General features: G+C 39.1%; 1 protein-coding gene across 4 annotated transcripts in view; it reads left to right on the top strand.

Moving 5' to 3' along the window:
• Positions 1-17,530, top strand: part of LOC122561234 (uncharacterized) — a 297,608-nt gene that overhangs the window by 12,884 nt on the left and 267,194 nt on the right. For 3 of the 4 annotated variants that reach the window (XM_087998832.1, XM_087998833.1, XM_087998835.1), the window contains exons 2-4: positions 2,526-2,648; positions 9,978-10,139; positions 13,654-13,765. In XM_087998832.1, the coding sequence (XP_087854958.1) occupies positions 2,576-2,648; positions 9,978-10,139; positions 13,654-13,765 (347 nt within the window). In that variant the 5' untranslated portion in view covers positions 2,526-2,575. The remainder of the gene's footprint in view (positions 1-2,525; positions 2,649-9,977; positions 10,140-13,653; positions 13,766-17,530) is intronic. The other variant, XM_087998834.1, reaches the window with a different exon arrangement.

The following is a 17,530-nucleotide window of genomic DNA, read 5'->3' as shown; positions in this document are numbered from 1 at the left end:
ACGTTTTGTATCTAATTTTATATCATACCCCTTCTTGTGTGCTATGAGGATGCGCTCAAAAATTTGAGTTCATGTGTATTATCAGAATTATTGTTATTGATTTAAAGGAAAAGATGTTCTATTATGCATTGATATTTGGCAAATGAGTCAAAAGTTGGTACCTTCTTAGTGCTTACATTCATTTCATGCAGGATAAAGTGTGATCTGAAATCAGATGAAAAAGCAAGTGTTCTCAACTTTCAATTCTTTTGCTGTGAAAACAATTCCTTGGATTTTGGAGACTGTGCTGTAGATTAACATAAGGCCTGCTAAAGCTGCAGAACATTGGTAAGAAGGTGCACAGAACTCTTTATATGTGAAGTTTGATAAAGAAAGAACCTGTTTGGGTCTCTCTACTGTCATACTGAACCTACAAGGATTCTGTGACATGATGACAATGGTTATGTCTCTATGAATTTATTTCCACTTGCGCAGATGTGACAGGTGGCCACAATGTTACGTGCAAATTTTGTTACTTTTACAGTGAGCAAAACTTGGTTGTTTTTGGAACTGATAACATGATTGTTAAATTTGCAGTGGGGAAGTACTCAGTCCTTAGGATAGCATCAATTATAGAAAGACATTAACAAATTCTCAGAATGAGCTGTCTTTTTTTCTGCAGTAATAAAAAGCACTTGAAGGCTACAGAAAGCCAATTTATTTCCCTTCTGTGTTGTAGTAGGCTGTGTTTTTGTAACCAGTAGGTCTGAGACTTAATACATGTGAACAAGTTGGCCTGTCCCTCCTGCAAGCAAGTAAGATTGAAGAGCAGTAGGCCGTGATGAGGCAAAAGGGTCATCTGAACAAAGCCAAGGACAGGATAATTGAACTGCCTTTCCAGTCTTTCCCTCTACCCATAACACTCAAGTTTATTTTTGTCTGTCTATATGTGTGTGAATAGGGCTAGTTTTATAATGAGATTGTTATAATCTTAACACGTAGAGGTATATGTTGATGGTTCATAGTTGTTTACCTGCTGCGAGAATGTATTTATTTGTAATAACAAGAATTGCTATTTATTAAGTACAGCGACCTGGTCTGTCCTTTCTGTCAACCTGGATCTAAAAAAACAGGTGAATTGGGAAATTTTGAGGATTTCGCTCAAAAATGTAACTTTTGTGCTGACTTTGGAAATAATGGAACTTGATTTTTGGCATGCTACTCCTGTGAGGTGTAACATGGGAAAACAGTCAATAAGATATAAGTTATCTTGCATTTATGAATACAGATGTGGAATACATAGCAAGGAAGTTATTGTGAACTTTTCTTAAACACTGATTCTGCCTCAAGTGGCACATTGTGTTCAGGTCAGGGCATCACATTTTATGAAGGATGAGAACGTAATGGAGTGAGTGGAGATAAATGATTGACAAAGTTTCAGCCACAAGTGATTTCAGTAACAGGCATAGATTGAAGCTGGATCTGCTCTATTTAAAGAAGACTCGCCAGAGAAGAGATTCGATCGAAGTGCTCAAAATGATGAGGGAGGGTCTTATTGGACCATAATGCAAGTGCTCCTACATTAGAGGGAGCTAAGGTGGAAAATTGGAAATTTTTGTAGCCTTTGATGTTATCTGATTTAATGTTGAAACAACAGTTTTAAGTAGAAGGGCCTTAAAATACATAACACCTTAGTGAGGTTTGAGAAGATTTGTAGCTCAGGTTGAGGTTCTGGATCTCAGTTTGCTCACTGAGCTGGAAGGTTCATTTCCATATGTTTCATCACCCTGCTAGGTAACATCTTCAGTGGGCCTCCGGGTGAAGCACTGTTTATATTTCCTGCTTTCTATTTATATGTTTGGGTTTCTTTGGGTTGATGATGTCATTTCCTGCTCTTTTTCTCAGGGGGTGGTAGATGGGGTGTAACTGAATGTGTTTGTTGATAGAGTTCCGGTTGGAATGCCATGCTTCTAGGAATTCTCGTGCATGTCTCTGTTTTGCTTATCCTGGGATGGATGTGTTGTCCCAGACGAAGTGGTGTCCTTCCTCATCTGTATATAAGGAGACTAGTGAGAGAGGGTCATGTCGTTTTCTGGCTAGCTGATGTTCATGTATCCTGGTGGCTAGGTTTCTGCCTGTTTGTCCAATGTAGTGTTTGTTACAGTTCTTGCACAATATTTTGTAAGTGACATTAGTTTTGCTTGTTGTCTGCATAGAGTCTTTTAAGTTCATTAGCTGCTGTTTTAGTGTGTTTTAGTGAGCTGGTAGCCCACAGGCCCAGTCGACTGGGAAAACACATCCATTCGCCCCCTGACAAAATGAACAGGAAATGACATCACCACAGGAAATGACATCACCAACCCAAAGAAACCCAAACATATAAATAGAAAGCAGGAAATATCAACAGTGCTTCACCCAGAGGCCCACTGAAGATGTTACCTAGTAGGGTGATGAAACATCTGGAAATGAACCATCCAGCTCAGCGAGCAAACCAACATCCAATACATAATACCTGGCATAATCATATATCTTATCTTTTATTTCAGTTGTACAATTGCAACTTTCATGAAACTAAGTGACTGCTTCTTTGTTGACTATGGCATTCAAGACAAGATCTCGAAAACTTGCACCATTGGATTCTAATGTTATACTTGGGGCAATCTCACCAGGTGAGGAAAATTTTTATGGGAATCACATATGCAAAATAAAGACATTGGTTTGATTTGTGGCATTTATTCAATTCTTCCGTTTCATAATCATCCTTTCAGTTCAATAGTGAGATATGAAAGGACCAGTATTCCTAGTTTTCAAAAATTCTAATTTGAATATCTGATGATAGTGTGACTTTAAGAAGTATACTTTGTCCTTTTTTTTGGAAAGAGGTTTTAAGGTAAAGGTGCTGAGCAGTTTGCCAGCACCACTAGAGTATAACGACTTGTGAAGCCTCCAGGTTTTTTATTTAAAGTAGGAACAATAGAAGCAGCCTGAATTGATGTGGTCAGGTTGCCACAACCAGGATTTTTAGTCTTCGCTTTCAGCAGTTGCTGTTGGGGTCTTGAAGTGGAAGCTTTGTTTTCCGCCTCTCAATTACAGCCAAAAGTGTGTGTGTCGAGTGGGGAGGGAGGGGTGCGGGGGTGGGGAGTTCTCTTCCTGCTGGAGTTGCATGTGAGCCAATCAGTTTTCTGAATTTGCCTTTTGCCTAGTGTGTGTTTATGGGATGTTACTATATTGGAACAGTTAATTAGTTGTTGTATCTGTTATTCTATTAAGTTTTCCAATAGAACTAAGCTATTCCAATTCCTTCTTTCTTTTGTTGTATTTTAACTGTAGTGGATGAATAAAGTTTTGCTTTAAATCTGGCATTTGACCAACTGAATTGTATCTGGAACACAACACCTACATTTACCTTTTAAAATAGGAGAAAAGTAAGGTTCTAGGTTATCTTGTATATTTTGAGAAGGTTTGGTCTAGTCCATAACAATTATTATATATTTAGAAACAAATTTAGGATTTGAGTCGCACTGTAAGGATACCAATTTGCTTGTGTAGTTCTATGTTTGTTTTTTTTAAACAAGGCAACATTTTGGTACAGTTCAAAATAGAGTAAGTTCACTCTCCATACTTACAGTCAAGCTAACCTGCAGACAGATAGAAGGAGGTGAGCTTGACTGCAACAAGGAATTGGTTTTCTTGTTGCAATAGTTAAAAACTATTTCCATCATTGCTTCAGGGAAACTTGAATCCACATTAATTTTGCAATGGAAAGATAATACATGCAGCTCCTTTTAATTGTACTTTGTAGCCAATTTATATCCTTAAAGCCTTTTTTTGTTGAAAATTTTAGTTTTAAACATATACTACTAGCTAGCTAAAGCCATACATTTAAAAACTAAGTTACTTTCAATAGGTGGATAGTCCAGTAATCCATTGCCAAGCCATGATATACTATATTCTGTGCATACTATATACAGTATACACAGTATATACTGATATCGTATATTCTTGCACCCTGGATGTTACTTATGTAAATATTTCAAAAAATGACATTGTCAACTCACTGTATATGTCGGAGAAGGAAAGGGAACCTTGGTTGACGAGGGAGGTTGAATGTCTTGTAAGGAGGAAGAAGGAGGCTTACATAAGGTCGAGGAAACAAGGTTCAGACAAAGCGTTGGAGGGATACAGGATAGCCAGGAGGGAGCTGAAGAAAGGGATTAGGAGAACTAAGAGAGGGCATGAAAAATCTTTGGCGGGTAGGATCAAGGATAACCCCAAGGCCTTTTATGCGTATGAGAAAAACATGAGAATGATGAGAACGAGGGTAGGTACGATCAAGGACAGTAGTGGGAGACTGTGTATTGAGTCGGAAGAGATAGGAGAAGTCTTGAATGAGTACTTTTCTTCAGTATTTACAAATGAGAGGGACCATATTGTTGAAGAGGAGAGTATGAAACGGACTGGTAAGCTAGAGGAGATACTTGTTAGGAAGGAAGATGTGTTGGGCATTTTGAAAAACTTGAGGATAGACAAGTCCCCCGGGTCTTATGGGATATATCCTAGGATTATGTGGGAAGCAAGAGAGGAAATTGCAGAACCGTTGGCAATGATCTTTTCATCTTCACTGTCAATGGGGGTGGTGCCAGGGGACTGGAGAGTGGCGACTGTTGTGCCCCTGTTCAAAAAAGGGAATAGGGATAACCCCCGGAATTACAGGCCAGTTAGTCTTACTTCGGTGGTAGGCAAAGTAATGGAAAGGGTACTGAGGGATAGGATTTATGAGTATCTAGAAAGACAATGCTTGATTAGGGACAGCCAGCAAGGATTTGTGAGGGGTAGGTCTTGCCTTACAAGTCTTATTGAATTCTTTGAGGAGGTGACCAAGCATGTGGATGCAATAGGGCGGCACGGTGGCACAGTGGTTAGCACTGCTGCCTCACAGCGCCAGAGACCCGGGTTCAATTCCCGCCTCAGGTGACTGACTGTGTGGAGTTTGCACATACTCCCCGTGTCTGCGTGGGTTTCCTCCGGGTGCTCCGGTTTCCTCCCACAGTCACAAAGATGTGCAGGTCAGGTGAATTGGCCATGCTAAATTGCCCGTAGTGTTAGGTAAGGGGTAAATGTAGGGGTATGGGTGGGTTACGCTTCGGCGGGTCGGTGTGGACTTGTTGGGCCGAAGGGCCTGCTTCCACACTGTAATGTAATCTAATGTAATCTAATCTAATTTAATCAGTGTATATGGATTTTAGTAAGGCATTTGATAAGGTTCCCCATGGTAGGCTTATGCGGAAAGTGAGGAGGCATGAGATAGTGGGAAGTTTGGCCAGTTGGATAGAGAACTGGCTAACCGGTCGAAGTCAGAAATTGGTAGTAGATGGTAAATATTCAGCCTGGAGCCCAGTTACAAGTGGAGTTCCGCAGGGATCAGTTCTGGGTCCTCTGCTGTTTGTAATTTTTATTAATGACTTGGAAGAGGGAGTCGAAGGGTGGGTCAGTAAATTTGCAGACAATACGAAGATTGGTGGAGTTGTGGATAGCGAGGAGGGCTGATATCGGCTGCAAAAGGACTTAGATATGATGCAGAGCTGGGCTGAGGAGTGGCAGATGGAGTTCAACCGTGTCAAGTGTGAGGTTGTCCGTTTTGGAAGGACAAATAAGAATGCGGAATACAGGGTTAACGGTAGGGTTCTTAGTAAGGTGGAGGAGCAGAGGGATCTTGGGGTCTATGTTCATAGCTCTTTGAAAGTTGCCACTCAGGTGGATAGAGCTTGTAAGAAGGCCTATGGTGTATTAGCGTTCATTAGCAGAGGGATTGAATTCAAGAGTCGTGAGGTGATGTTGCAGCTGTATAGGACCTTGGTAAGGCCACATTTGGAGTACTGTGTGCGGCTCTGGTCGCCTCATTTTAGGAAAGATGTGGAAGCTTTGGAGAGGGTGCAGAGGAGATTTTCCAGGATGTTGCCTGGAATGGAGAATAGGTCGTACAAGGATAGGTTGAGAGTGCTAGGCCTTTTCTCATTGGAACGGCGAAGGATGAGGGGTGATTTGATAGAGGTTTATAAGATGATCAGGGGAATAGATAGAGTAGACAGAGACTTTTTCCCCGGGTACAACAGAGTGTTACAAGGGGACATAAATTTAAGGTGTAGGGAGGAAGGTATAGGGGGAATATCAGGGGAAGGTTCTTTACCCAGAGAGTGGTGGGGGCATGGAATGTGCTGCCTGTGGGAGTGGCAGTCAGAATCATTGGTGACCTTTAAGCGGCAATTGGATAGGTACATGGATAGGTGCTTAAGCTAGGACAAATGTTCGGCACAACATCGTGGGCCGAAGGGCCTGTTCTGTGCTGTATTGTTCTATGTTCTATATTCTACTTTATTCTGCCCAATTATCCATAATCCCTCTTACTCTTTATTATGAATTAATATCTAATAAGGTCAGAATTGTATGGGGTAAGAAGTGCTTTGCAAATATGTTTGTGGTTACTGTGTCTTTTCCAGCCCTAGGACAGTGGGGTGGGGGTGTGAGAGGGGAGAGAGAGAGTCAAAGGTCAGCAACACTTGAAAAGCTAAGTGTCCTTTAGCTGTTGGTGACATTCACGGCTTCTTCCAAAACAAGCCTCCATTTTTTGTTTTGAAACTCCAATATAATACTGAAATATACTGTAATTCCAGCTAGAACATAATGCTCACACATGATATTGGATTGGTCAGCACAGAATAACGTAACCTATAACATTAGTTTGACATAACATCATTCTTTGGGGTTACTATTGACCAGAAACTGAACTGGGTGAGTCATACAAATACTGTGGCTATCAGGGCAGATCAGAAGCTAGGAATTTTGCAGCAAGTAACACACTTCCTGACTCCTCAAATCCTGTCACAATCTACAAGGCACATATCAGGAACGTGATGGAATAATACCCAATTGTCTGGATGACTGCAACTCCAACTCAAGAAGATTGACAGCAATCAGGACAAAGCAGCCCACTTAATTGGCACCATATCCACAACATTCACTCCCTCCATTACAAATGGAGGTACCAGTAGCAGTGGTATGTGCATCTACAAGATGCACCTTCCAAATCCATATTCACTTCTATCTATAAGGAGTACGGCAGCAGATACATAGGAACACACCATCTGCAAGTTTCCCTCCAAACCGCTCATCATTCTGAGTTGGAAATATATTGCCATTTATTTAGTATTGCTGGATCAAAATCCTGGAACTCCCTCCCTAATAGTATTGTGAATGTTTCTGCACCAAATAGAGTCATAGAGATGTACAGCATGGAAAAAGATCCTTTGGTCCAACCTGTCCATGCCGACCAGATATCCCAACCCAATCTAGTCCCACCTGCCAGCACACGGCCCAAATCCCTCCAAACCCATCCAGATGCCTCTTAAATGTTGCAATTGTACCAGCCTCCACCACTTCCTCTGGCAGCTCATTCCATACACGTACCACCCTCTCTGTGAAAAAGTTGCCCCTTAGGTCTCTTTTATATCTTTCCACTCTCACCATAAACCTATTCCCTCTAGTTCTGGACTCCCCGACCCCAGGGAAAAGACTTTGTCTATTTATCCTATCCATGCCACTCATAATTTTGTAAACCTCTATAACATCACCCCTCAGCCTCCGATGCTCCAGGGAAAACAGCACCAGCCTGTTCAGCCTTTCCCTATAACTCAAATCCTCCAACCCTGGCAACATCCTTGTAAATCTTTTCTGAACCCAGTTCAAGAATCCAGTTCTCCATCACCTTCTCAAAGACAACCAGGGACAGGCCATAAATGCTGGCCCAGCCAGTGTGGCCCACATCCTGTGAGTGGAATTTAAATTCTTGTTCTCCATTCCAAACAATTTTTTTATGTGGGATAAAATCATGCAGTACAATACTAATTCATAAAAGCTTAGTATAGTCATGTAAAATTCTTCTTTACCACCTTATTGCAGATGTTATGTGCTAGACCAACAACTTTTAGGTTTTTTTTACATTTTTACATTTGAATTTGAGGATATGTGCCACAAGTGACAAGATTTGCTAGGTTGGCGTGTCATGTCCTGGTTGGCCATTTAACTCTTGATGAGGAGACAGTGAGGTCTGCAGATGCTGGAGATCAGAGTTGAGAGTGTGTTGCTGGAAAAGCACAGTAGGTCAGGCAGCATCTGAGGAGCAGGAAAATCGATATTTCAGCCTGAAATGTTGATTTTCCTGCTCCTCGGATGCTGCCTGATCTGCTTCGACTCCCGTTCAGGAAGAGAGTTCTAAAGGCCCATGCCTTTAGAATTTTTTTTTCGCCTAATCTCTGTTTTAAATGAGTGATGCCTGATTTTTTTTAAATCAATGATATCTAGTTCTAGATTCCCTATAAGATGAAACATATTTTCACATCTATCCTGTTGCCCCTCAGGATTTTATGTTTCAATCCTCTTACACTTCTAAACTTCAGCAGATATACACCCAGTCTGTTCAATCTCTCCTCATAAGATAACCAGTCTATTCCACCTATTAGTATAGTAAACCTTCTCTGAATTGTCATTAACACATTTAAAATCTTCCTTAAATAAGGTGACCAAAACTATGCACGATACTTCAGAATGCAGTCTCAGTATTATTCTATATAACTGAAGCATAACCACCTATTTTGCTGTTTAATTCCCTCATGATAAATAACAGCATTCTTTTAATTTTCCTAATTACTTGCTCTATCTGCGTGTTAACAGTTTGTAATTCAAGCATGAATATAGGGATCTGAGTGTATTCATGCTTGAATCACAATGTATTTCAGAACTCTTCAATTTCTCATCATTTGGAAAATATGCTTTTTTATTCTTCCAGCCAATACTGACAATTTTAACTATTCAGATATTATACTCCATTTGCCAAATCTGCACCCACTTACTTAACCTATTCGTATCTTTTTGTAACTTCCTTCTGTTGTCTTCACAACTAACTTTCTTACCTATGTGTCATTACCAACTTTGTCAACTGTATTGTTTTGGAGAAAGTGTGCAACCTTTAAGTCCACTCCACATCTTGAAGGGGTTCAGCTTTCTAAAGACGTACATATATTAAGCTGTAAATGAAAGGAAATATGACTCATTAAATTAAAATCAGAAAGTACTGGAGAAACGTAGCTAGTTTAGCAGCATCTGTGGAGAGTAAAACAGAGTTAAGTTTCAAATCCGTGACCCTTGTTTCAGATTTACAGCATCTGCAGTCTTTGGTTTTAATTTTGTTTTAAAATATGGTCTTTGGGATCATTCATGCATTCTGCTACCCCTGATATCCATCAGTTGTGGAAGGCCTCAAGCATGCTGGCTTGTGTGTGCTGCCTTTTATAGGACACAGGCTAAGGCCTCCTGTTAATTCCAACATGTACCTTTTTGGAGATCTGATTTTGTTCTATATATTGTTCTAAAATGCTACAATTGGGACATCCATCTTCTTAACCCACTAATTTAATCAAGTGCATTTCCTAGCATTGAACATGTAGCATCTTATTTTGTATTGATTTTCTTTCCATCTTGTTCATTCCATTCACTGATTTGACCTCTTTTGTGGTTTCATAATGAGCCATTCAGATATCATTAAAGATCCTTTAGCACAGTTTGCAATTTTCTGTGATGATATACACCCTTCCCACAAATGTGATCAAAAACAGATCAAATGGTTATTGATTTCAATATTATTTAAGGGATCCTGCCATGAAAAAAGTAACTGCTGCACTTGTATTTAGTTAGTATACTTCAAATTAATTTGATTGTTGTTGAAAAGACAGACTCATTGCTGAAGCTTTTTCAATTAATTTGTTACATCTAAAACACTTCAAGAACTTTCTGAAGGATGTGTAATGCTGTATATAATGCTGTTTCTTCTCAGAAGAGGCAATCCAATCCAAATGATCCTTCCACATTGAATAAATTCACCTTGTCTGAATTTTATGGAGAATGCTGTTTCATTAAGACACTTCTTTTTCTCAATATTTGAGCAGCTAATCGGTATCTTATGCGTCTGATTGAGGACAAAAAGGAACTATCTTTTAAAAAGCCAACAGAGGAAAGAATGAACTTGGTGTTTCAGGTATTAGATGACCTCTTGCCACACATGGGCATATTTACCAAAGTATTGAAACTCATCAGAGATGAACTCTATGGTAAGAAGAAAGTTATCAGTATTCTTTTTTTACAGCAATGTAAATAATATTCAGTGCAAGCTGTCAATCAATATTGATCTATTTTCCACTTTAATAATGTGAAAATGTTGAGGATTATTTTGGTGAAAAGTTGAAAATAGGCACGAAATTGATGCTGCCAAAAAGACATGCCTGTTTGAAACTTTGGTTTTAGCAAGCAATTTTGGTAGTAGTTAATGATTCCAAGAATTTGACGTTTCCTGAAGGTACTAAGTCAAAGACCTGCAGATTTAGCACTCATGCAAGACATTTTTTTAAATGAAACATCAGTATATGTGGATTCCATATACCCACTTCAACTGAAGATTTAAAGTGTGATGACTGATGCACAGCAACAGGTTTCAAATAGACACAAGGATCAAATGAGGGTGCACATGTTCTCAGACATGGCACTGGAGGTTCTGGTGGAGGAAATCCAAAGCAGGCTGGGTGTCCTGTATTCATAGAGGAAAAGAGTTCACCTTGTCTTTCTGTTCCCCTGTCATTCTCTTCTGTACCAGCTCTGGACAGCCTCAAGTTCGATTTCTCCTAGAAACCATTAGGCAAGTGTCAAGATGCTGATAGCTCGGTTTTTCCTTTCTCTGGATGATTCCAAGAGATCAAGCAGCACAGCACTTACTCATTTTAGCTGAAGTCTTAAGAAATTTTCCAGGAAAGTGTTGTGAAATAAACACTAGAATGCAAGAGAAATTCTGGTCTGGCAGTATCTGTGAGAGAGAAACAGAATCCGCCATGTCTCCATGTTTTTAATACTTGGCACTGTTGGAGATCCAGTGCAAAAGACAAAAGGATTGTTCATAGTAGAGAAACAGAATAAGTGATCTAAAATGAGTGTAAATTTAGATGTGAAAGGGACAGAATGTATCCTCTTTTAATAAGAGCAAAGTAAACTGGACAAAATAAGGCGTAGCTGTGAGGGGGAGGGAGTGTAAGAGAATGTAAAAACTGATGGAAAATAGACATAATGTAGTCAGTTTCTGAATTTATAGAATTCAGTATTGAGACCTTATAAAGTACCCAAGTTGAAAATTACATATTGTTCCTCAAGGCCCAGGACACACATGTTTGTAAGAGAGCAAGATGATTTATTGAAATGGCAAGCAACTGGATGTGAGGGTATTTCCTATGGACAGAGTGAAGTCGTTCCACAAAGTGGTCAAGACTGCATTTCGTCTTGCCAAAGTAAGGAAGAGTGAGCAGTGAATGCAGAAGGTTAGATTGAAAGAAATAAAGGTAATCATCTTAGTCAGACCAAAGGATTGCTCTCTCATTAGATAGTTGACTGGTGGTGGTTTAATCTGAGAACCACCACAATTCAGGTGAAGGAAAAGGCTGAGAAGGAGAGTTTTTCTTTTAACCTCAGCTGGTGTAGGAATTGAATACATGCTGTTGACATTATTCTGAACTACAAGTAAGATGTTGCTTCACCTGGAAAATGTGTTTGGGGTCTTCGATAGTGAGGAGAGAGGAGGTGCACAGGCAAGTATCTTCTGTGATTGTGTGGGAAGGCGCCACGGGGGAGTGAGGAAGTGTTAGCAGTGATGGAGGACCAAGGTATCACTGAGGGTATGATCCTTGCAGAATACTTACAGTGGAAGGGGGGGCAGGGAGTAGTACCCTTCTGGAGCTGGTGAAAATGGCACAAGATGATCCTTTGAATGTGAAGACTAGTAGAGTGGAAAGGAAGGACCATGGGAATCCCATTGTTCTGTAAAGTGGGAGAAAGGGTAAGGGCAGAAGTGCAGGAGATGGGTCGGGCATGACTGGAGGCCCTGACAGTCACAGTGCGGGGAAAGTAGTGTATCCTCGGCTAATGATAAAGGATGTCATGTTGGAGGCATCATTAGAACAGATGAGACTGTGAAACCGGGAGAGTGGAATGGAATTCTTACTGGAAGCATAGTTTCAGCAGGTGTAGTTGAGGTAACTGGTTGGTTGTTTGTAATGGACATTGGTGGACGGTCTGGCCTCAGAAATGGAACAGTGCAGGGAAGGAAGGGAAGAATCAGGTGAGCCAGATGACAGTGAGAGAAAGATGGAAATTGGAAGCCAAACTGGTAAGTTTTCCAACTCTGGATGAAAGTTATTAAGCATTGGCGAAAGATTTGCAAAGTCTTCCAGAAAGCCTTTTGTGTTTCAAAGGTCTTCTTTTATCTTTCTGCAGAAAGTGAAGAAAAAAGTGATTGAAACTTTTCACAACAATTTGTGATTGCTGTCAGGTGAATGACATGCAATCTATTTTTAATGAATACCTAGCTATTAATTTAAAAGTCAATCAGATTTTTATGATCTTCTGGATGGAAGTTATTTTTGCTGGCTGTAACTCTTGAATTGTCTCCAGCAGAAAATTTGGTTAAAGTAGCATTTTGGGTTAAGATTAATCTTGTCCATTTTGAAGATTCATCACTGACAACTGAGACAAATTGTATTTATTTAGTGCTTGACAGGAAGAAGAGTGAGAGGTGCATTAAGTTAATTTTTAACTGATTTTCTCTTCTGTCCAGAACAGAGTTGGTTTTTAATTTAATTTGTTTTCTTATTTACCTTTTTTAAAATAAGCAGTGATTTGTTTTCCCCCAAACCTGTTTGTGAAATCCAATTTAAAAATGACCCACAGCAAATTCTTTAGAGTTAAAACAAAGTAGTATTTATGAATGCATTCAAAACCCGAGCAGTGTTATGCAGTACACATTCACACATACTTGCATCTAAGAAAGAGAAAGGAGCTAAGTTACAAATTGCACATTACTTAAATATATCAAAGATATTGACACTGGTTCACATGAATCTGAGAATCCAGTTAGTCAGGGTGCAGTGGCAGTCCTTTCTGGTGTCACAAGTAGAACAAAGAAGGAAGTCAAAAATTGTATACCTCAAGGTGATTCAAACAAACCAGTAGTTTCTCTCAATATGAAATATCTTAGCCATTCAGTTGGCAGGGTGAGCTTGATTTTGCTGTTCTGATTGTATTTGTAGCAGGCAACAATGAAGTTGTTCATGCTGTCTCAAATATGACGTGTTTCAATAGTTTCCTTTTGAGCTAGATATGGTGTTTTATTATTTCATTTTGTGTTGGTTTAACTGGAATGTTCATACTGATGAATGTGTGACATTCTAGAGGTGATTAGTTAGGTTTTGTCCTGGTAATTGCTGGAAATGTCTAGAAACAGTCATCGTACTCATTCTATGTTTAATAGCAACTATCTTTCTTGTGCTCTATAACATTTTATTATTTTATAAAATCCACTAAATATATAGATACGTATTAAATTTGATTTTTAATCTTGTCCATGGAAGTGCCATTTGGGAAGAATCATCACCAATATATTTTATACTACACCTTGATGAGCTTATATTCTTAATATTACATATTCAGTTGAATGTCCACTTTCATTTTTCACTGAAAAATGTCAGATTAAATTTGCTCAGGAACAGCTTTTTAAATATATACTGTCTTTAATCTGCTGTCTTGTAGATGGAATATATAGTACTGAAATTACTGGGAGTTCAGCACGAGAATCTGAAATGGCTGATACAATCACACGAGTGCCTTACTTCAGCTTGTTTCATAAATTACAGGAAAAAAGGTTAGTGATATTAGAATTATGAACCCTTTTCATGCATAGATGACCTGGAAAATAATTTCATTAACAAAGATGATAACGATTTAGCTGTGATGCTCAAGGACTATTTCAAGTGACAATAAAGTAAAAAAGCACTAAAAATAGCTGTTAACTGTTATTAGAAAAATGAGACTGTTAGTCATCAAACATTAGTTTTTATTTTTCTTGACGGAGGAGAAAAGTTCCTTTGTTACTCTTGACCAATGTACTCTGGAATGTACTCTGGTTTACATATTGTGAAACATTCTTAAAAACAGTTTTTAAATCTGTTTTCAGTGTATTTTCAACAGATGATTTAAGTGAGATAGTTCAACTAGGTTCTCTTGATGATAGCAACATAGTGTTTTCAGCATGACATAGTTGCCAAGTTCAATATTTTTGAGATTTGGACTTCCTAGATGAACATAATTCGCTCTGCAACATGTATTATTTGATGATTTGTGGTATGTCAATTCATTTCTGAACAAATCTTAAATTCCCTTTACTTTTCATTCGTGTTTACCTTTTTTTTAGTTAAACTCATTGCCCAGCTCTCTGACATGTTGAAGATTGGATGTCCACTTTTTTTTATGATCATGCCAATTAATGGACATGATCTGTTTCCAGACACCACATTAGAATGATTGTGCCACTGTGGAAGAGTGCTTCACTTCATTGTCTTATCGGGTTGATTTGTAAATTGAAGATGCGAAAGGACATTATGTTGATTTGTGAGAAGTCAAAATACATTGGGACAGCAGACAGATTTTCTCCAATTGGAAATTCTGTCCTGCTTGTGCTTCTACTATCACTGGTTCTTTCTCTCCCACGCTTGCTGCTCCTGAGGAATGTGAATCTATGATTGGAGGAGGAGCGACAAGGACAGGAAGTAGGAAATTTGTGATTGGAGCAGGTATTCTAATTGGTTCTGGGCAAGAGGGGGATTTCAAAATTTGAGCTGGCTCATGGAAGCCCTCATTCTGTCCACTTGAGCAAGTTGATTGCACATTGAGGTTGACCTGAAATTGCAGCTGGCCAAAAAGAGATTTATCTCTTACTCTTGGGACATAAACATTTGTGAACGTGAAGATTTTGCATTGAATATGGAGAACTTGGCTATAATCAGCTTACATTCAAGTCCTTCAGCACGAGTTGTGTTCCACAGCATGTTTTATGTCAGCAGCAAATCTGCTTTTCTCATGTTTGCTTTGGGATGTAACTTACAATCTTGAGATTTTTAAAAACAAAAATCATATTTAGTAAATAAAATTATTTTTTAAAATTCATATTTTGCTTTTTGGTATATTTAAGTTGTGCATGATCAAATATTTAAGGAGTCTGTTAAGATTAAGAAATACTTAGCCCACCGCAGAATGTTACTGTGTGGGTGGAGCAGCAGTTGTGGATACCACGTCTGCTGAGGGAGTGGGAGGCAGGTGATTGGGAAGAGGAATATGTGTGTCTGGAATTTTAAGAGATTTATTTATAACAAATAAAGAAAAATGTCTTATTTATGCATTCCAAGTTAAAAGTTTTAATTTATACTACGTACCATATTTGGCAATTGTGCCATACTTTTCTAAAGATGAAAATCCTATCAAAATTCAACTCAAGTTCAGGAGATAACATTACTACACGATGGCAGCATTTAAAAGGAGTTAGTGAAAATTAAATAGGACCATTGAGAGACAAGAGGTAGACATGAAAAAGTAACCCTCTAATCTCTCGAAGAACCCTTGCAAAAAAGATTTTCATGTGATGTGTTTTGGTTATTCAGTACTTGAACTTTGTTTGGACTCACTAGTAACACTGTTAAAAGTTTGATTGTCTGATTAAATTTGAAAGAAAGGTCATTTTAGTTTTGTGGCCCTAGATGTTAATGCTTGCATGATTTGATTAAATTTTTGTGAATGTTTTTGTTGATGTGTCAGTTCATCAGGTTGTTATTTCTAAGCAAGGGTGGAGCCATTGTTTCGGAGTGTGCAAATGGATTCCAATGAATCTCGGACCATGTTTCAGAGAAATATATTGTATACATTTCTATGATGTTAGAACGTTACTGGATTGAAAATTGGTTGGCTGATAGGAAACAAAGAGTAGTGATAAACGGCTCCATTTCGGAATGGCAGGCAGTGACCAGTGGGGTACCGCAGGGATCCGTGCTGGGACCGCAGCTTTTTACAATATATGTTAATGATATAGAAGATGGTATCAGCAATAACATTAGCAAATTTGCTGATGATACAAAGCTGGGTGGCAGGGTGAAATGTGATGAGGATGTTAGGAGATTACAGGGTGACCTGGACAAGTTAGGTGAGATGGCAGATGCAGTTTAATGTGGATAAATGTATGGTTATCCACTTTGGTGGCAAGAACAGGAAGGCAGATTACTACCTCAATGGAATCAATTTAGGTAAAGGGGCAGTACAGAGAGATCTGGGTGTTCTTGTACACCAGTCAATGAAGGCAAGCATGCAGGTACAGCAGGTAGTGAAGAAGGTTAATAGCATGCTGGCCTTCATAATAAGAGGAATTGAGTATAGAAGCAAAGAGGTGCTTCTGCAGCTGTACAGGGCCCTGGTGAGACCACACCTGGAGTACTGCGTGCAGTTCTGGTCTCCAAATCTGAGGAAAGACATTCTGGCTATTGAGGGAGTGCAGCGTAGGTTCACGAGGTCAATTCCTGGAATGGCGGGATTACCTTACGCTGAAAGACTGAAGCGACTGGGCTTGTATACCCTTGAGTTTAGAAGACTGAGAGGGGATCTGATTGAGACGTATAAGATTATGAAAGGATTGGACACTCTGGCAGCAGGAAACATGTTTCCGCTGATGGGTGAGTGCTGAACCAGAAGACACAGCTTAAAAATACGGGGTAGACCATTTAGGACAGAGATGAGGAGAAACTTCTTCACCCAGAGAGTGGTGGGTGTGTGGAATGTTCTGCCCCAGAGGACATTGGAGGCCCAGTCTCTTGATTCATTTAAGAAAGAGTTGGATAGAGCTCTCAAGGAAAAGTGGAATCAAGGGTTATGGAGATAAGGCAGGAACAGGATACTGATTAGGAATGATCAGCCATGATCATGTTGAATGGTTGTGCAGGCTCAAAGGGCTGAATGGCCTACTCCTGCATCTATTGTCTATTGTCTATTGTCTACTGGTATTACTGAACAGGAAATAAAAAAGTTAGAAATGTTGATACTCTTCAACAAAAATGAACTGTTTCAAGGGAATTGTTCTGTCTGGAGGGAGTGTTTCAAAAAACTGACTAGTTAATAGGATTGCTTCAGGGAGTGTCCACCCTATTTAATGCAACTTTTATTGATATAGGTCCTTTTTAATATAAGGAAACCTCCCAAAGGGCTTCACAGGATGAGCATAATCAGATAGTAAGAAGAAGGTGTGACTAAAGGTTTGATCAAAGAAGAAAGTTCTAAGGAGGTTAAGCGAGGAGAGCGAGTTGGAGAACTGGAAAGATTTAATGATACAACTCAAGAGCATATACATTCTCTTTCAGAAAAACTCAATTAAAAACTCCAGGTGACAAAACATATAAGACATACAAAAAAATGTCATGTCTGGCACAATGATCTTATTGGCTGTTCTTCATTAATACATTTACTTGATTTGTTTTTTATTTCACCAGTGTCCTGTTGCTGCAAGCTGTTTCATTGCTTGGCTGCTATAATGCTAATATGTGTATAATTCTTTCTCCGAGCCTTAATGTTAGCATCAGCTATTGATATTAAT

This window comes from Chiloscyllium plagiosum, unplaced genomic scaffold, assembly GCF_037043375.1.
Source record: "Chiloscyllium plagiosum isolate Xiang-an unplaced genomic scaffold, Cpla_swu_hap1 HiC_scaffold_22, whole genome shotgun sequence".
Classification (NCBI taxonomy): Eukaryota; Metazoa; Chordata; class Chondrichthyes; order Orectolobiformes; family Hemiscylliidae; genus Chiloscyllium; species Chiloscyllium plagiosum.
Note: the sequence above shows the minus strand (reverse complement) of the source record. Positions and strands in the feature narration are given on the sequence as shown.